General features: G+C 39.5%; 1 protein-coding gene across 3 annotated transcripts in view; it reads left to right on the top strand.

Annotated features, from left to right (window-relative positions):
• The window catches only part of doc2g (double C2-like domains, gamma), a 54,629-nt gene that overhangs the window by 21,601 nt on the left and 12,718 nt on the right, over positions 1 to 20,310 (top strand). For all 3 annotated transcript variants that reach the window (XM_087806349.1, XM_087806342.1, XM_087806351.1), the window contains 3 exons: positions 9,063 to 9,189; positions 9,389 to 9,445; positions 11,065 to 11,189. In XM_087806349.1, the coding sequence (XP_087662475.1) occupies positions 9,063 to 9,189; positions 9,389 to 9,445; positions 11,065 to 11,189 (309 nt within the window). The remainder of the gene's footprint in view (positions 1 to 9,062; positions 9,190 to 9,388; positions 9,446 to 11,064; positions 11,190 to 20,310) is intronic.

Here is a 20,310-nt window from a genome sequence, read left to right as displayed (position 1 = left end):
GACGTTGTAATCTCAAATGACTGGCAAAGCTTCGACTTAAGTTTAAACGATGACGTTCAGACCACCTCGAATGACTTTGGCTCTCTGAAGCAGTGGCGAGGGGGCGCTACATCGCTGGGGGGGGATTGAGCTTCAGCCCTTATCTCGCTGGAAGCTCATTCTGCTTAAATCCTCATTTGGATTTTTTCTTCTGGGGTCACGACCAAAAGTTCCTCAACTTGTTCTTGGAGACTTTGAGAAACTTTCGGTCAGGCATAATAGGCCTACAGATTTAGCGCAGAAGAATCTGACTGAAGACTTTTTCCTGAATGAATGCATCTTATTTGGCTTAAAAATCGTTGTTCAATCTAAACACAAAGAAACGTTTCCAAATTAAGTTAAAAAAAAATGACGACTAATTTGATTTTTAATCTAATATCCTCAATATCCATCTATCAATCCTCCTTCCATTCATCCACCAATCGATCCATCAATCCATCCATCCATCTATGAATCTATCTATGAATCTATCTATCCATCCATCCATCCACCAATTGAGTCATCCATCCTTCCATTCCTCCACCAATTGATCCTTCCATCCATCCACTAATAGATCCATCCATTCTTCCATCCACAATCCATCCATCCATCCACCAACAGATCCATCCATCCATCCACTAATAGATCCATCCATCCTTCTAACCACCAACCAATCCATCCATCCATCCACCAATAGATCCATCCATCCTTCTATCCATCCACCAATAGATCCACGCACCTGCCATCTGTCCAACCATCAATCTACTGTCCATCTATCAATCCATCCACCTATCCATGCACAGAACCATCCATCCACCCAGCCATCTATCCATTAAGTCATTGAAGACATATTCTAAATTACTTTCCTATGTGTATCCATTGATGAGATGAATGTATGTCCTTTGTGTAATCAATTGTTAAACATTGATAATGTCATCTCTCATTCAGATCTTAAACATCCTGTGTTGTGTTTTACGACAGCTCCCTTCCCACAGCAGGGGTCCAGGGCTCAGGGGCTCTGGCCATCCGTGTCTTAACTTTTATGGACCTTGGTGCCATTTTGTTAGAAGTGCTGACTGTGAAGATAACATACTGTATGTATTGGGGGAGGAAGGATAAAGCCACGGTAACAAATGTCGTTATTGTTTAGACAAGGATGTTCCCGACTTTTGAAGTATCAAGACACAGAATTTATGGTCCACGAACCTGGTTTGAGATAACAGGTGTGAAGGAAGTCAGGAGATTCTCTGTTTAGGTTAGTGATCAGATCAAACAACATCTGTTGTTCATTATGGAGTCAGATTTGGGGAACTTAACTTATGATGGGAGTGTCTTGAGTGACTTGAGGGCTTTAAAAGACGAGACGATCTTAAGATTAAGGGCCACTCTCTGGGAGGACCTGGGTGAGCCAGGATGTCTGACAGAGACTGGACAAAGCGCTGGAACTTGGGTATTTTTGAACAATTTGAACAATTTGAATAATTTGCATTTCTTTGTTTAACTGTTGTATTTAAGGTCTTGTAAGGCCTACTTTGGTAATCATACTTTGTTATTAATAAATTGACTGTCTTAATTCTAAAATGTCACTCTTCCTTGGATCAAACGAATGCGCAGAACTCATTAGACAGGAAAGAGATTTGAGTTCCTTTATCATCCACCCATCGTTTATTTGTCCATCCATCCATCGTCCGTCCATCTGTCCACCTATCCTGACCTTTCTTCTTTCCATCCATTTACTAATGGATCCATCCACCCATCGTCCATTCGTTCTATGTCCTTTTATCTATTATCCATCCTTCCAACCATCCTTCAATCATCCATCTCTTATTTAAGGGCAGCAGCTGGAGTAAAAGAAAAATCCCCCTAGAAGCTAGAAGCCTAGCTCTTCCAGCTATTTTAGGAGAAATCAAAGGTCCTCCCAAGCCCCAGCAGACATAGTCTCTCCAACAAGGTCTGCTTCCTGTTGGACATGTCCCGAACACCTCGAGAGGGTCCAGGAGGCATCTTAAATAGGTGCTTCTCTCAGTGTTTCTACTTTGAGTCTCTCCTGAATGACTGATCTCCTGATCTTAGTGATCTGGGGTTTTTTATAGATGAAAGAGAGGGACATAGATTGAGCGGTATGTGTAGAGCTCTGTCTTTTGGCTCAGCTCTTTCTTCACCATGACATACAAAGACCTTGTGACTGTCCTTCAGATCGTACTTAATTATACAGATATTTATTGAATATCACCTCGCAAGGATTTCTCTCCTCAGTTACAGTTTCACGTATTTAAACATTGTTTTTTTTAAAGACTTGGCTCACGGCCGAGCTGGACAGCTCTCAAGAGTCGCTTCATTAAAATTGACTTCGCTGTCGGATCCACTTTAAACAGCATGGTCTTTGTAGTGGTAGATAAGTGCTGCACAAACCGTCTGATACTGAGGCGTTTTACATCTTTCATGGAGAAATGTGCATATCAAGAAAAGAAAACAGGTTAATATAATTCAGAAATAGTTCTTGTCATTAAAATTCATCATTGGGAAAGTCCAGCGTTTTATCTCGCAGAGGCTCCAAGGAGCGGTTTGTTATTAAGGATGAGTAAATGGTAAGTAATGTGCTCAGGCCAGGCTTCAAGATCGCCCTCCCACCGGCTAATCCTTTAATTGGTGTTGGATTGCAGGCGATGGTGCACAGGTGCCGCCTCGTACAGGGCCAAACACACTGCTCTTTTTAATTCATCTCTTCACTTCCCTCGGTGAGAAATTAGAAAAAGAAAAAACAATTCTGACATCGCTGGTCATTAAGCACACTGTTTACCCACGTGACCGTTTCGTGAGACTGACACAGTTTCTTCTGCGCCTCTGAGGCCATTAGACCGACAGTCATACAAAATGTGTCGCTTTATCTCTGCACTCATTACGGCGTTCCCACGCAGCAACCTTGTTGGGACGGCGAAAGAAGCGAGAATGTTTCGTGTCTGTTATCTGTCCTCGATTCCTGCCCTCTGTCTCGGTGAAGAGGGACTCGTAATGTGCGCAGTGGTGAGAAAATAAGGACAAATCGAGGGCTTGATTGAGGATCGCGCTGACACGAGGCTGAAATTGGCTGCTGGGTATTTCAGGAGAGATAGATTCTACCAACGCTTTGAACGAGGAATGAAAAATAGATTAACAGACGACAACAAGTGATTAAGCTCTTAATTAAATTCCTCCATGTAAATGTATATTTACTCTTATGAATGGTATAATTAGCTTATTTAGAGAAGAATAAATCTAACTTAAAGGTCATATTATATTAAAAGCATTTATTATGTATACTAAAGTAGGTGTGCCTCTCTGTGCCTGATCTTAATGTCAATAGACTCAACAAAATAACTTGATATTTAGCTTTTAGACTATAGACCTTTAGAGATGTTTATTGACAAATATTTGTTGATACGATAAGAAGCACGATACAGTTGCACCAATAAAATATATTGTGATGTATAGTGATACTGTAGTAACAAGGATATATTTGTAGTATTGTCAATTACTTGACTCTGGTGTTGCAGAATTTACAGACCACGTGACTCTTGACGAAGTCGTAACTACTTTCATTTTTTTTAAACCAAAATATGTCCAAACATCAGCTTTAAAACGTTGCTGGAGTCGACTGCATCCTCTTGTCCTCAGCCCTAAGATCCCTGAGATTTCATTGTTCCTTTAGCTGCGATGGAAGTAGTGACTGCTGCCATCTAGAGGCCAGGTGATGAACTATGATAACATTGCTGTTAAATATCAGTATATGTCGTTGTGGAAAAAATAAATGCTCCTTCTGACCTCTCAGTTTTAGGGGGGAACAAGATAAGGGCAGGGGAAAAAGGGGGCAGAAGGGCCCCTACTAAAATTGAAATTCGTCTAATGTTTATTACATTCTCAGCATTTGTTAAATACTTAGTATGGGAGATTCACCATAGATCTTTGTTCAAAGTGGACATTAAGGGATGCAGAAGACCCCAAAAGAGTCGTATAAATACAGTTAAAGATCCACATTTAGTCCAATTTTTGTAACTACTCTGGACACATTTGCTCACACATTCAGTTCTGTTGACCTTTTATTTCTTCACTGTTTGAACTGAAACTCTGCTGCAGTCTTTAATAATTGCTTTTTAGGGTTTGAGGGTTTTTTTAGAGAATCGCTTTGTTTGAAGGTTTCCTCATTAAGTTTGAGTAAACAACCTATTGTATTGTATTAATGGTCATTTCTCTTGACGAAAACAATATTTATTTTTCAAATAGAAGTCGTTAAATCACGGGTGTAAAACTGAATCATGAATCCTTTAGCTGACAATAGTCATGAATTTAATGAATAGTTTGGAGCAGGTTTTTATTCCCCACGCAAACACTCCCAGAAGTCCTTTCTGTGAAGCGGCAGCACTCTTTTTCTACGATGTCTTTGAATTAAATAATTGAAAACAGAACCTGCATCATGAGCCCGACAAAAGTCTGAATCTGTTCAAGCTCCGAACCCTGCCTGTCGCGGAGGATTCAAATATGATTGTGTTTGTTTGGATTGATGAATAGCAGCTGATTTATTTCGGGCTCGGAGTACTCTGTCTCGGCGAGTGACTCGCAAAAAAAGGGAGTCTGGAGCCGCGCTGAGATGATCGCGGTCTGCCGGTTGGACGGCCGCATGATTGTAAAAGATTAACAAATGGAGGAATTCTGAAAGGGTTGGCGCGATGAAGCAAACCCCAGTGTGTTTCGCTCACAATAAAAGCTTTTTATCAAACTGTGAATCACATCGCCTGATTTGTTTTATTCATTATCCAGATTGACCATTTTATTGCTCCATTTGTAAATGGCTTTCTACTTGAGTAGGTGAACGAACGAGGGAGAAACACAACAGACGGACACTCCGTCAGACTTCCCGGTGTTGTGGTACATCAAACAGAATAATGCAGATGAACAGGCAGGATGCCTGATGTACGTTTGTTGGGAGATCTTTCGAAACTATTCCTGACTAGCAGCCGACAACAGTGCAATAATCTCCGATGGATATGCCGGGGAGGGCGGCGGGACACACACGATGCTGTGAATAATTAATACACCCAGGCACTACTGCCTGTTTTCACCCTGCAAAAAAAAAAGAAAAAGAAAAGAAAACACAAATTCCCTCAAGGCTGTTTCCACTTACTTCAAAAATAACTTGATACATGTCACCGGGGAGTCAGATTCTTATACATAACACGACTGGAAGTCACTCAGGAGTGAGAAACGATGAATCAATTCAGGACGTCTTCGACCTATGAAGTGCAGGGATTACCAGAGAAGCGACTTTTCAATTGTGACGCCATGATGAAGATCTGCCCATTTTATCAACTATCTATGTCACAAACTTTCATTTTTTAGGCTGATGATAGCTGGGTTTCCATCATCATGGAGATGTACAAGATATAAACAATTTATCCAAAGGGCATTTTCGCTTTTTTTACGTAAGATTTTAAAAATGCAGAAAAGAAGGACATTTTTCTTAAAAAAAATATCCCTCACATATTTGATTGTCATCACTTTCCGAGCCCACGAGACGGCACTCTTAGCTTTCTAAACGTCGCCTTTAAGCATCTTATAGCAAATTCCAAATAACCTCCCATCATTTTGAAGACAACTGAGCCCTTAAATGACACTCATGAAGCTTCATCTGCTCATCACTACCTGTCACTCACCAGCATATTCACATGTTTTCATCACATCAACTTAAGTAATGTAAGGTCATTGGTGGGCAATTGCGAAAGTAAGCAAAAATAAAGGAGCGAAAAGCATCTAATGAGGTAACAAAACCTGGATAAAAGTTTTTTGAATCTGATATAAAATCACCTTTTTTTTCCCCCATTTATATTCACTTGAATCTTTGTTAGGTACAATACAGTAAATACTATCAAAGCTGAAGACAAAAGTAAATAAGTAAGTCATTTTTATTTATATAGCGTTTTTCTAGACCAGGGTCACAAAGCGCTTAAACAATCAAAACAATATTCAATAAAGTATATACTTTAAAGGTCAAGATAACACTTAGAAAAACACAGAAGTGCCCGCTATTGTCATATTTGGAAAAGAGTAATAAACAACTGGAATAAATCAAAAATAAAAGGCAGTTTCTACATGATCTTTGACTTCACAAGGGCCTCATAAATACTGTCGAAGCCAGACTTGTGTTTTGCTAAATTAACAAGCTACATTAAAACATATGAAACTTAAATCTGTCGGATTTCGTGGGGGGCTGCTCTGGGAATATGGGGTATCAGATACCATGTTTAGGGCGGAGTTAGAGCTTGGTCGGCATAGCCGGTATTAAGTCAGACTCATTTCCGGTGAGGGTTGAACTCCGTCACCGATTTTGTTCAAAAATGTTATGGATAGAATTTGCTCAAACCAGGGCGTTGAGGGGCTCCGTTTTGGTGGCCTTTGGGATTGGGTCTCATCAGACCGTGGCCTTCAGCTCTCGCTAGAAAGGGTTCGCAACCGAGCGTGAAGCGGCTGGGATGAGAATCAGCACCTCCAAATTGGAGTCCGTTGTTCTCAGACGGCAGGGAGAACTTCTCTAGGTTTTGGGCCAAAAGGCTTTTCTCCATAGAACGGCTGCATTCTGTCTCTTAGAGAGGGTGAGAAGCAAGGTCATCCAGGAGAGGCTTGGAGTAGAACCGCTGAGATCAACACGTGCCTCTTGTGTGGGTAAACTGGGACTCATACATCATACATCATCAGACAGACACGCCAATGACTCAGAGCTATTCAGGTGCGTCTGCGAGAGATTCTCATCCGTTATGACTAAAAAAAGTCTAAGAGTCGCTCGTCAGACGTGGGTAAAAAAGAGCAAGAGGAGGACGCGAGGAGGGGGAAGGTGTGCTCGCGTGGGCGTAGAGGAAGCAGTTCATCTGGGGAATAGTCTAGAAATTGAAAGTCTGTAACTGACTCACACAAGTTGCACGAGTTTTTTTGATTCATTCATCCTTGTCAGCTGCAAAAAAAAAAGGATGGGTTTGTTTGGACCTCCTTTTAAAAGGCTTGAGAGCTCTTGACCATCATTTTCACTTTTCCTAAGAGCCGCACAGAGTACCGACAGAGTATTGTGATCTAGTGGGTTCTATAAATAATGTGGCTGATTCATGAAGCTTCATCAGTCCATCACCAGGATAAAATGAATGTTGGAAAGTAACATAACAATGTGCTTGAAATTAGAGTAGTTTCCCTTTTAAAACATTCATTTTATCTCTTCATTTTATCAAAAGGTTTGAAGTCTTGAGGGAAAAAAAAAAGAAAAACAGACTTCATTGAAGTGCAGACCTCATTAAAAAAAACAAGCAAAAAACTTGCTTTACATTTTCCCTCGAATATGAAAATATGTTTTTCATCTTTCCGAAAGACTTCATTGGTTTGACTCTTAATTTAAAAAATGCAAACGTAACGAACGTAAAAGTCTACTTTAGTCATGATGATAATACCGAGTGATACATGGTAAACACATGAGGTGAAACTAACTAAAATATAAATTAACAGATTGAATTATTATAAATAGTTTTAATTAAAAAAATGGTCGTTCATTTTTAAAATGAATCATACAAAAATGGGGTTTTAAATCATTGTTATATCAGTTTAATTTTAGGATTACTTGAGCTTGATTAAAGTTTACATATTAGAAATCAGTTGGAAAACAGTTTATCTTTCTACTATGTGTGTTTCAAGTAGTGTTTGTGTTTTCTAACCCAAAAGAAAAAAAAAAAATTGATTAGTTGGTTGATTTTTTTCTTGAATAATTGAATTAAAAATATATATATATTTATAGAACTGAATTGTTTTTTATCGCTTGTGTTGTCTCTGGGTCAAGGTGACCAAAAGGCCTAAAAACAAATGTGTTTGTGATATACCTTGTGTTGTCTCTGGGTCAAAGTGAGCTGAAGGCTCTAAAACAAATGTGTTTGTGATACACCTTGTGTTGTCTTTGGGTCAAGGTGACCCGGATGCCCAAAAACAAATATGTTTGTGATACACCTTGTGTTGTCTCTGGGTCAAGGTGACCCAAAGGCCTAAATACAAATGTGTTTGTGATATACCTTGTGTTGTCTCTGGGTCAAAGTGAGCCGAAGGCTCCAAAACAAATGTGTTTGTGATACACCTTGTGTTGTCTTTGGGTCAAGGTGACCCGGATGCCCAAAAACAAATATGTTTGTGATACACCTTGTGCTGTCTCTGGGTCAATGTGACCCAGATGCCCAGAAACAAATATGTTTGTAATACACCTTGTGTTGTCTCTGGCTCAAGGTGACCTGGATGCCCCAAAACAAATGTGTTTTTGATATACCTTGTGTTGTCTCTGGGTCAAAGTGAACGACCTCCCTGGCCACAGGTTCACCTTGACCCAGAGACAACACAAGGGTTTATGAAGTATTTTCTTTTTGCGTGAGGTTGTATGTTTTTATTCTAATTGTTTAAAATGTAAATTGTATTATTTCAATTATTTTATTTTTTTTATTTGTAGCCTTTTAAATCTAATATCAATACGCTGTCCATTTTTATCTATTGTCTATGGTGTCACTTAAAGAAACAGTGTCTTTGTAATAGCCAAGACATGTGACAACCATTTTGTAGAAGAAATAACTATAACTAAGGATTAATAACAACCTGCTACGTGACAATGTGTTCAGGAAAAGAAAGTCAAACATTAAAGAATAAAATCTAAAAACACATTAAACATTTTAAAACACCAACTTTGTTTTCCTATGTCGGCCCCACCTTCAGAGTGAGCCACCGATGCCTGCTGGGACGCTTCAGAGATTATATTTTCAAGAAACAGACAGAAGGACGAATCCAACAATTGATTGGTTTGAAATAGAAATTCCCTTTTTGGAGGCATTTGAATACTCGCGTATCAAGTTTAAAAATGTGTTTTTGTGCAAACAATCGTGGAAGAAGCCGGATGAATATTCAGTTGCTGGCAGAGTCTCCAGCTCAATAATTAACAGAGAAGGAGGTGATCAATATTGTTGCATTGACCTGACGGCCTCCTTTGTTATTTTTTTTTCCAGGCTGTGCGTGTGCGACATGGACAGACTCGGGCGTAATGAATTCATCGGGGAAGTGAGAGTCGCCCTGAAGAAATTGAAAGAGGGCGAGAACAAGCGCTACAATATGGGTCTGGAGAGAATCACTCAGGTATGTGCGATTGTGCATTCAATACTAAATGAGATTCTGGACATATAAATCAAGATGTGTCCTAGTTTGTGCTCCTGAGAGAGACCGGGCAACGTTTTCCATCACCGACTTGAATTGTGTCATAGGAATGGACCCGCGGGCTTTTCTAGTTTGGTTATTTTAAGAGAGCGAAAGTGTGATTGTGTGCACTTCATTCCAGAACAAGGAAGCCAACAGCCAAGCGGTGGAGCCCGGAGCAGTGGTGGCAGAAGAGGAGGTAACACCCTTATATTTAAGATCCATTCTTTACTCAAACACGTCGCTTCAGTTTGTAATTACGTTTCTAACACAGCGGCTAATCCAACCCCGATCCCAATTTATCTTACGCCTTAAAGAAAAGTCTCATCAGAGGCCAGCAAATCCTGGCCGAAAAGGAGACAATGGGGAAACTATTAGAGGGGTGATTGTAAAAAGAAAAGGAATAAAATACAAGAACAATAATTCAAAGGGCTTTCAGGCTCTCCTTTCCCGGGTCAGTTATCTACTGGGAATAATTGGTTTTAGTTTCAAGGGAGCGACGTGTCATTATATAAGACATTTTTGAGCTACCGTCGTAATTTTTTATGCTGTTTTCACAGAGTCATAGTCCAAATCATGAAAATTGTAACTATAAATTATGGTTAGGGTAAGGATTGGGGATGGGGTTTGGGATCGTATTAGGGATAGGGTTAAGATTAGGATTAGGATTAAGATTAGGATTAGGGCTAGGGCTAGGGCTAGGGCTAGGGTTAGGATTAATGCTAGGGCTAGGGTTAGGGTTAGGGTTAGGGTTAGGGTTAGGGTTAGGGTTAGGGTTAGGGTTAGGGTTAGGGTTAGGATTAGTGCTAGGGCTAGGGCTAGGGTTAGGGTTAAGGTAAGAGTTCGATTTAGGGTCAGGGTTAGGGTAAGAGCTAGGGCTAGGATAAGGGTTAGGGTTTGTATTAGGGTTAGGGTTAAGGTAAGATTTAGGATCAGGATTAGGGTAAGGGTTAGGGTTAGGGTAAGAGTTTGGATTAGGGTTAGGGTTAAAGTAAGATTTAGGATTAGGGTTAGGGTAAGAGTTAGGATTAGGGTCAGAGTTAGGGTAAGAGCTAGGGTTAGTATTAGGGTTAGAGTTCGTATTAAGGTTAAGGTTAGAGTTAGGATTAGGGTTAGGGTTAGGTTGAATGCTTGGAAGTTTCTTAACGGCTTAATGACTCTTTCCTCTCTGAGACATACACTTCCTGTTGTAGTTGCACAAGCATCAACATTTGCCACTGTGACGTAAAGGAAAATCCAGACTGCTATCTTATTGGTTTCAACTCTTTCTAGGTTTACGGTTTAGGCTTAGCGGTTTGAGTTAGGGGTTTGGGCTAGGTTAGAAGCTTAGAAGTTTCTTAACGGCTTGATGACGCCCTCTTGCCTCAAAGTGGTGAAAATACCTTGTTGTAGCCAGCAAACCACTAGTTGCACAAGCTTCACGTCAGGTCAGGGGACTGTTCACCAATGCCCACACATGGTTGCTTGAGGCGTCTTCTACTATGACTTATAAACTTGTGAGGTCCAATAACTTTTTTCTTTGTGTGGATTTAGAGCCTTTTATTAAAATGATAACTGTAATAAAGTGAATTAAAGTAACTATACATCTTGAGGATGAATGTAAAGTCAATTACAAATAAGTGGATCATATTTGCGGAGCAAATTATACAAATGCATTATGAAGTGCTGCAACTGGCATTTTAATTTATAACGATAATCTATTCACTTTGTTTTCCGGGGGAAAAGTGCCTCGGCTGAACTTGGACAAAGCTGCCGCAGGATGTGTGTATTCTGGAAACAGGTGTTGTGTCTAACATGGGTTGCTGTGTGTGTCCCTAGCGCGGTCGCATCCTGGTGTCTCTGTGCTACAACTTAGAGAAGGGATGCCTGCTGGTCGGCATCATACGCTGCGCCCATCTGGCCGCTATGGACTCCAACGGCTACTCTGACCCCTTCGTCAAAATGTGAGTCAAGTTCCTAACTGCAAATACACTTGTGTTGGTTTCTGTGTACGGGCCAAAGGGGGATTTATTTTGAAAAAAAACAATGGCTTTTTGTTCCAATCCCATAATTGTTGAACACACATGAACACCTGCAATGATGTTTGAATACCAGGGACTCCATTTTCCTTCCACTTAAGTCACTGTGAAACTTTCTTCTGAGCCGCCTCTATTACACAGAGTTAGAAAAATAATACCTGTACTTGGTGAACTTTGACTACAATCTGAGAGTCACATGCTTACCTTACATTTCAGAGGACAATGCCCCAAACCTGTGAAACACAAAAGTTTAATAACGCATTTTTTAAAATTAATTCAACACCTTGAATATCTATAGCTTTTATGCAGGGAGTCGTATCCAAAAATAAACAAACCTTGAGTGTATAAATACTTCATATGCACAATACATAAGTCCTAGACTGGTTTCTCTGCAACAAGAGTTTTACACATTTTCAATATTTTTTCAGGTTTCTTTTTAGAGAAACTGATGTTTTTTTCAAAATAACAGAAATCATTACATTAGATATGATATACATTGCCGGTATCAAATGCCTTTGTGTTTTAATTTGTAGTAAGTAAGTAAGTAAGTAATTGTTATTTGTATAGCGCTTTTCCAGACCAGGGTCACAAAGCGCTTAAACAATCAAAACAATATTCAATAAAGTATAGTGACAAAAATGATGCTCCTACTTTTACCCATGACCCTCAACGCTGGGTTTTTAAATGAAAAAGCTATGGTTTGAAGCTTCATGAATGATGTGTCAGATCAGTAGATGGCGCTGTTGGGTTATAAGTGACGTAAGATCTCATTCTAAATAGTTGCTCAACACCGAAGATGATACAACCGAGAAAGCCGTCTAGTGAAAATGAGGCTTCATGAAGCTTCAACATCGGATTGGATCAGTACTATTGGATTGGTTTTGTACTATTTGTTAACCAGGTTAAGGGATTTCCTTACCCTCCTTTACACATTTTCCCTTTCCCGATAGCGTGGACAGATTTAGAAACTATTTTTACCACAGCATGTTTTATTCAATACCACTGAGTATTCTGCATCGTCACCATTCATGCACTTGTGTTTAGAACTCATCACTAAATGGTCTCCAGTCTTTTCAAACGACTCTCTGAATGGCGATTGATTCGAAAGGTTTCGCGCCCTGAAGAACCTGCCAAAATCGAGTGGGCGAAGTCAAGTTCCCTGCTGATATAAGCAGGTTACAACTCCCATATGCCAAAATATTGGATGCATAAAGCCGACGTCAGCAACTCTGACGTCACATGATTCGCGTTTAGAAACAATATTGGCTGATTTTAGAGCTGTTTTTTGTATGAGGACAAAGTAGGAGTCTTAATTATCATAATGACGTTTCAAGCGGGCACACTATTCTACGCCTACAAAACCATTTTAGGATGCTACACACACACTCATACACACACACACGTACACACAATTTAGGTTGTTGAACAGCAGGTCAAACAGATGCCCAATTACACTGTGAAATGCCTTTAATGCGGAAGATTTATCACTGTGTTTTTTAAATAGTTTAAAACATAATATAATAATAATGCAGTTTGACAGGGTCTTTTTTCAGTGTCTTAATAGCCTGGTTTGAACAGACACACACACACATAGAAACCTGGCATGAGTGGTAGAAGATGAATGGATTTATGACGTTGTTACGTCTGATTCACGACTTGATTTCAACAAAAATAGACCAATTGTTCCGTTATTTTCTTGTTATTCACTTGAATGTTTTCGGAGATTTCGACACCCAGGTGTAGACGGAACAATGACGCCCTCGGATAATTAAAACCCGGGGGGGACGCAAACACAGCAAAACAACAAAAAGGTGTTGAGGAAATGTGTCTAAGGAGCTTTCTCGCTGAGTCTTGTACACCTGAGCTCACCAAAAAAGCGACCTGCAGACGGAAATTTTCTGCCGCATTGGATACATCACAGGTGAAGGTGACGCCTACTCGCACAAGAAGCAGCGACAACAACAAAACCCTGTCGTAGGAGTGCGATGCTTATTAGAGCCACTTTTCTTTTTAGCAGTTTTAGTAAATGAGCAATTTAATCATGTAAAATGACTTCAATTTAAAGCAAATTTTAACCCGAAAGATACACTTGCTAGCTTAGCTGGTGGTTAAAAGTACTAGCTTCTGTCAGGCGCAACAGTATATTCTGATGATTATGATATATCTATAAATCGCCACTGTAGTAAAACATATATGTATTATAATCATAATAAGACATTTATATAAACAATAAAAAATACAAAACGAAATCGTGTTCATTTTGACATCAACGACATAACGAATAGTACGCAGGCAACCGAGGACTTTGGTTCACGAAATACTTGATGACAAAGCAATAAATAAATTACACACTCTACTTAATAAATCAATAAATCAACACTGAACTAATGTCCCAAAATTGGAGTCTCTGTCACGACGTGATCATAACAAGGAATAAATCCATAAGGATTAACGCTACAATTGGGAAATCTATATATTTTTTTAAAGGGCAATTTAGTCTTTTCGTGATTGATTGAGCTCCTCGTGGAGCAGGTTTTTAGGATGGCTCCCAGAAAAACTCCCTTCGGGGATTTTTTTTTTTTCTCCCTGGCATGTCCAACCTGGCCTTGAGGCAGACACGGACATAAACGTCTTAAATATTGACTCGTTGCCGATTATTTTAAATGTGAAATAAACATGGAAACAGTTTCCCACAGTGAGCCATGATAATCTAATATCACTATATCTCTCTGTTTTCATCTCATTGTGATAGGAACTTTGATCATGTATTACATCTACGAGCAAGGACTTCAAACAAAGTCAGCTATTTTCCATATTATTTCAGCCCACTGTCTTATCTCCCAAGGAAACGTGTGTTTATATCAAGAACTCCTAATCTTGTACTTTTGATTCTCGCCCTCTGGTAAAAAATAAAAAAAGGCACAAGTGTCCTTTTCAAATCTCCCTGCAGCAGAACCCATGCTGGAATAATCGTATGTATCATCATCAACAACAAATCATTTTTCTCAAATTTAATTCTCTTTTTTTAAACCCTGGAGAAAACTCTCACCGAGTAACACTGTCGCACAATTTTAATGAAAGCACTAAATTGGCAGAATTGTTTAAAATTGTTTCCCTCAAAGGGATAAACAAACCCGTTTGTTGCTCTTTTCATTTCCCCCTAAAATAAGCAGCACTAATGTGTTCTGTCAGACGTGAGGGAGGAATAATAACATGTAAGATATTTCTTACTGACCAAGCACTCGCCTCTCTTCCTCTCATGAGAATCAATCACTGCAGCAATTGGTTGATTTTGTTCTCCAGTGTCGTTGCATCGTTTTCTTTCCCCCCCGACTCATAGTAATGTTGTCTGTCTGCCCGTCAGGGTCTTGTCAGTTTGCATATGCAGCAGTCAGCCAGTCGTCATACGCTTCCTTCGTGAAAGGTTCACATGCTGCGTGACAAAAGAAGCTGTTTGAGGATGTTTCTGGCACGACATCTTTTCCTGATGTGATCTACTTATCCATCCATCTACCGACCTCTCAATAGATCCATCCATTCATCTTTCTGTTCATCCCTCAATCTATCCATAGATCCATCCTCTATTTATTCATCCATCCATCCATACACCTACTTATCTATTCACCCATCCATCTATCCATCCCTCCATCCATCCATCGATCCATAGATCCATCTATCCATCCATCTACTTATCCATCCCTCCATCCATCAATCGATCCATAGATCATCTATCCATCCATCTACTTATCCATCTATCCATCCATCCATAGATCCATCCATCTACTTATCCCTCCATCTATCCATCCATCAATCATTTTATCCATCTCTCCATCTATCCATAGATCCATCCATCTACTTATCCATTGATCCATCCATCCATCTACTTATCCATCCATCTAAAATCTGTCAATATCTCCACCCAGGATCCATCCATAGATCAAGCCGTCCATCTTTCTATCCATCCCTCCATTGATCCCTCCATCTATCCATATATCCATCCATCCTTCTATCCATCCATCTACTTATCCATCCATTGATAGATCATCCAACCTTTCATCCATCCATCCATCCATCCATCCATCCATCCATCCATCCATCCATCCATCCATCCATCCATCCATCCATCCATCCATCCATCCATCCATCCATCCATCTATCCATCTATCCATCTATCCATCTATCCATCCATCCATTCATCTACTTATCCATCCTCCTACTTATCCATCCACCCATCCATCTATCCATCCCTCCATCTATCCATATATCCATCCATCCTTCTATCCATCCATCTACTTATCCATCCATTGATAGATCATCCAACCTTTCATCCATCCATCCATCCATCCATCCATCCATCCATCCATCCACCCCTCTATAGATACATCCATCTACTTATCCATCCATTTATCATCTGTCACTGTAACCAGTCATCCATCCTTCCATCCTTCCATCCATCCATCCATCCATCCACCCCTCTATAGATACATCCATCCATAGATCCATCCATCCATCCACCCCTCTATAGATACATCCATCCATAGATCCATCCATCTACTTATCCATCCATTTATCATCTGTCAATGTAACCAGTCATCCATCCGTCCATAGATCGATCCAACCATAAATCCATCCATCCCTCCATGGATCTATCCATCTAAACATGCCGTGTCAACAAATATAAAAGTGAATTTTGACATCAGTGTAGAGCCATTAACTACTACTACTACTAAAATGTTCAACGGCTGATTATGAGTCACATGTGACTGGAAAAGTCTATTTTTCAAATTTCTCATTTGAGCTTTTATAGTTGTTCCACTTCATTCAATTTACACTAATGGGTTGTTTTAGCGCAGGGAAAATGTGGGCTTTCTCCCTCCATGTTAATAAGCATGAGAAATAATTACTCTCTGGGGATTCATTTAGGAAAATGTAAGTTATTTCCAAATGAATGGCTTATTTTTAAACGTGTCAGCACCATTACGAAGACAATTTGACCTTCACACAGATCCGCACAGTGATGTCATTGATTAGTTTTACTGACTGGTTCATAGTTTACGTGATGCAGAAGCCTCGTCTAATTTACTTCAGGGTATTTGTTTAGATCGGCAAGGTGCATCGAGATGGCACGTCTCAGTGTTGAGGTAAATAATTGAATGCACAAATGGAGGCACTAATAGGAAACGGGAGGGAAATCAACATGCAAAGTGCTCTTTAAAATTCCTGATTACATTCGTTTCCGATTTCACTGTGTTAATATTTTCACATTTCGTTTTAACAGCTTCCATTTCAAAAGATGAAAACATTGAAAACTGTTGTTACTTGTTAAGTTGAGAAGATAAAATACAAACAACTGTTCACACAGGAATTCAAAAAGCCTTATTTAGCAGACATGACAAGGAATTGTGATTGACACCATTTGTTTCAACCATTCATTCAACGCTGGTCAAGGGGGCAGCAGCCGTGGGCCAAGAGTCCCAGAAACCTCTTGCAAGAGAGAACACTGGGGTGTTCCAGGGAAATGCAGGCCTCATGGATCTGTCCTATCATTCATAATTACATCCATTGATCCATCCATCCTATTATTCATCCATCCCTCCATAGATCCATTCATCCACTCATTCATCAATCCTACTAACGATCCATCCATTCACTCATTCAACGATCCTTCCATAGATCCATTCATCCATCCTTCCAACAATCCATAAATCCTCTCGTTCATCCATCCTTCCAACGCTCCATAAATCCTCTCATTCTTTCATCCTTCAAATGATCCATCCATTCATTCATTCAACCATCCTTTCATAGATCCATTCATCCATCCTTCCAACAATCCATAAATCCTCTCATTCATCCATCCTTCCAACGCTCCATATATCCTCTCTTTAATCCATCCTTCCAACGATCCATCCATTCACTCATTCATCCATCCTTCCAACGATCCATCCATTCACTCATTCAACCATCCTTCCATAGATCCATTCATCCATCCTTCCAACAATCCATAAATCCTCTCGTTCATCCATCCTTCCAAAGCTCCATAAATCCTCTATTTCATCCATCCTTTCAACGATCCATAAATCCACTCATCCATCAATGCTTACATAGATACATCCAACCACTCATTCTACTAACCTTTCATAGATCTATTCATTCACTCGTTCATCCATCACTCTATCCCTTAATATATCCATCCATCAATCTATCCATAGATCCATCCCTATATAGATCCACCCATTAATCTATCCATCCATCTATCCATCCATCCATCCATCCATCCATCTATCCAACCATCCATCGATCCTTCAATCCATCCATCCATATCCCTCTATAGATCCTTCCATCCATATCCCTTCATAGATCTATCCATCCATTAATCTATTCATCCATCTATCTACCATTTACAACTGGGTTCTTATCGTAGCAGTGGTTCTACTTTGAGTCTCTTCTGAATTACCTTAACTCTCAGAAAGGAACCAGTTAGAGAAAATGCCTTTTTCCTGCTTGTATCCTCTTTCTTGTTCTTTGGTTGGAAATGAGAGCAGTAACATAGCTGGAACCATAAAGCTGTCATAGCATATCCAACGATTATATTTCACCATGAAAGAATGTTATTTGTTTTTAACCTGAATATTTGATTGAGGTAATATATACTGTATACTTGCCGACATAAACAGACGTACTATTTGACACAATAATATAATAAAATAAGTTCTGTCAGACCATCCTTTTTTCCACATTTCTCATTATAATGAATTGTTCAAGTGAACGTTCAACCTTCAATTGAAGACTGGATAAATGTAAGATGAAAAGACATTTAAAAGCAATTGCTCTGAACTGGGATCTAAATAAAGTGCCGTCTACGTGCGTCATAGTCCATAATCCTCCGATGTCTTTTATCTGGGCTCAAGTATTGTAATCTAAAGTAATAGGATGATAAATTGATGCCTAAAAGGACTTCTTCAGATTTAAACTTTTGCTGTGAGAGATTCGTATTGAATGAATTGAAGACCACGACTATTGTTGATCTGTATCCATCGCTCGTCCTCCTGAAAATGCATACAATGATTTATGAGGCACAAACAGGAAAAAAGTCGGTAGAAATGACTGTGCACATCATGGCAAAATAAAACTGATGTTTTGTCCCTGAAATGAAAAACTTATGTTGAGGTTGATGGTTCTGTCAAGCAAGCTACTTCTAAAAATAAATCATTTTCTTTTACACATATGCAACACAAAACTCACAGAAGAAAAGGAGAAATAAGGAAATCCACTTGCTGTAATGAATACCCAGTTTGAAGCCTTAATCTGTAATTACAGTTCTGGGAGGAGAAAGTGTGAATTCATTTATTTCCCACAGACCTGAGAGCAGTTTTGTGGGTAGGAATTGCATTAAACCCTTTTCCCATTGCAGATCCTGACAATTTGTCCTCGTTTAAAAACATGATGCAAACACCAGTAATGTGAGCATTTTGTTATGTTTTATTTGTATCAGCATCACACTGGTTATCCTGTTTGACAAATAAAGGTATATTTTCTACTCACCCTTATGTCGATTAAGGGATGGGATTATTTTAAGAGTAATATGTTCTTTTTGGGGGACTTAAGTAAATTTGTATGTCCATATGATGGTCGCCACCAGAGCTGACTTTTCTTTGCCAAAAATTCAACCAAAAATGTTTCTAAAAAAACATTTAAAATTGGCATGGGGTTGAGTAGAAAATGAATGAATTTAGAATTTTGGGTGAATTCCCTTAAATAAGCTTGTGTTAATACATGAAATAGCTGCAATTGTGTGGCGCAGAATTCTAGGACACCAAAGTGGAGCAAATATGACCCTCAATGCGTTGCCCTCATCTCCATTGATTATGATAAGTCCGTCCCACTGTGTCAGTGTTCATTCAGGCGGTTCATACTGAGTGGAAATACTGTAGTTCTCTGGGGAGTCTCGCCTCTGGGATTAAATAAGTTGTGACATTCTTTCTTCCTTGGCTGTCAACACACCTCCGTGGGGGAAGACTGATTTGACAATAATAAATGCATATTTCACATGAAATGTCAAATTCTCTAAAAAAAACAAAAAAACAAGGGTATTTCACCTTTCGTTCTGTCAATTTCTTCTCACTGGAAATTCTTTGCCCTTCACTCGCTCCGATTTGGCAACCACAGCCCGGAGCCCATCTTCTGCATAAACTGTCAACCTCAGATACGTCACTGATGGTTGGAGAAGTGGGTGCTGAAAGGGTGAGATATCTCAGCGCCTGAACATCTTGACACTGAATTTATGCTGATGCTGACTCCCACTGCCCTCTGGCAAACCTTCTGTTACCTCTTCACAGGAGCTCATGCATACTCCTTCACCGAAGGCTGATCGTCTTCTGGTCCAATTCGGAAATCTGATGTTACTATATTTGAATGAAAGCCTTTTAGATGACCACTTACGCTAAACTCTTTATTTGTGTTTCTACGCCGAAGTAAGGAGGTTCACAGATGAATGAACGACTCTTGTGTCGGACAAATTCTTTTTAAGCAAATCTGTTTTGTATTGACACCCAGGTGAAATGTTCACTGTCATCCATCTTTTTCTTTTAGATAGTTCCACCCTAATCTAAAGATGGGCAACTCCTGGTTTTAAAGAGTTATCAGTTTTCCTTATTTGCATAATACTGGTCCTGGTTGAGTTGAGTTGAGGGGGGGGGGGTGAAAAAAACTTGATTCTTGACCAACAACAGTGTATGTGGTTAAGTTAAACAAGATTTAATCTCCAGGAAAACACATTTTTCAGTGGGCGGAGCTTAAAATAATTTTCTAATGTAAATATTTAAATGAAAAGAGACTTTTGTACAAACAGACACATACTGATGATACAATAGAGTCCAACTTTTGTTACCACTATTTGTAATTGAATCCTGAACCGACAAAGAAAATATTTTACACACCAATAACCATAGAATACCGGCAGGTCCCTTAAAAATGATAGTTCACCCAAAATTCAAACATCACTCATTTTCTACGTACTCTCATGTAGACTAAGGGTTGGGATTATTTT

This window comes from Callionymus lyra, chromosome 1 (assembly GCF_982586985.1).
Source record: "Callionymus lyra chromosome 1, fCalLyr1.hap1.1, whole genome shotgun sequence".
NCBI classification, from domain to species: Eukaryota; Metazoa; Chordata; class Actinopteri; order Syngnathiformes; family Callionymidae; genus Callionymus; species Callionymus lyra.
This window is presented reverse-complemented; position numbering and strand designations above follow the sequence as displayed.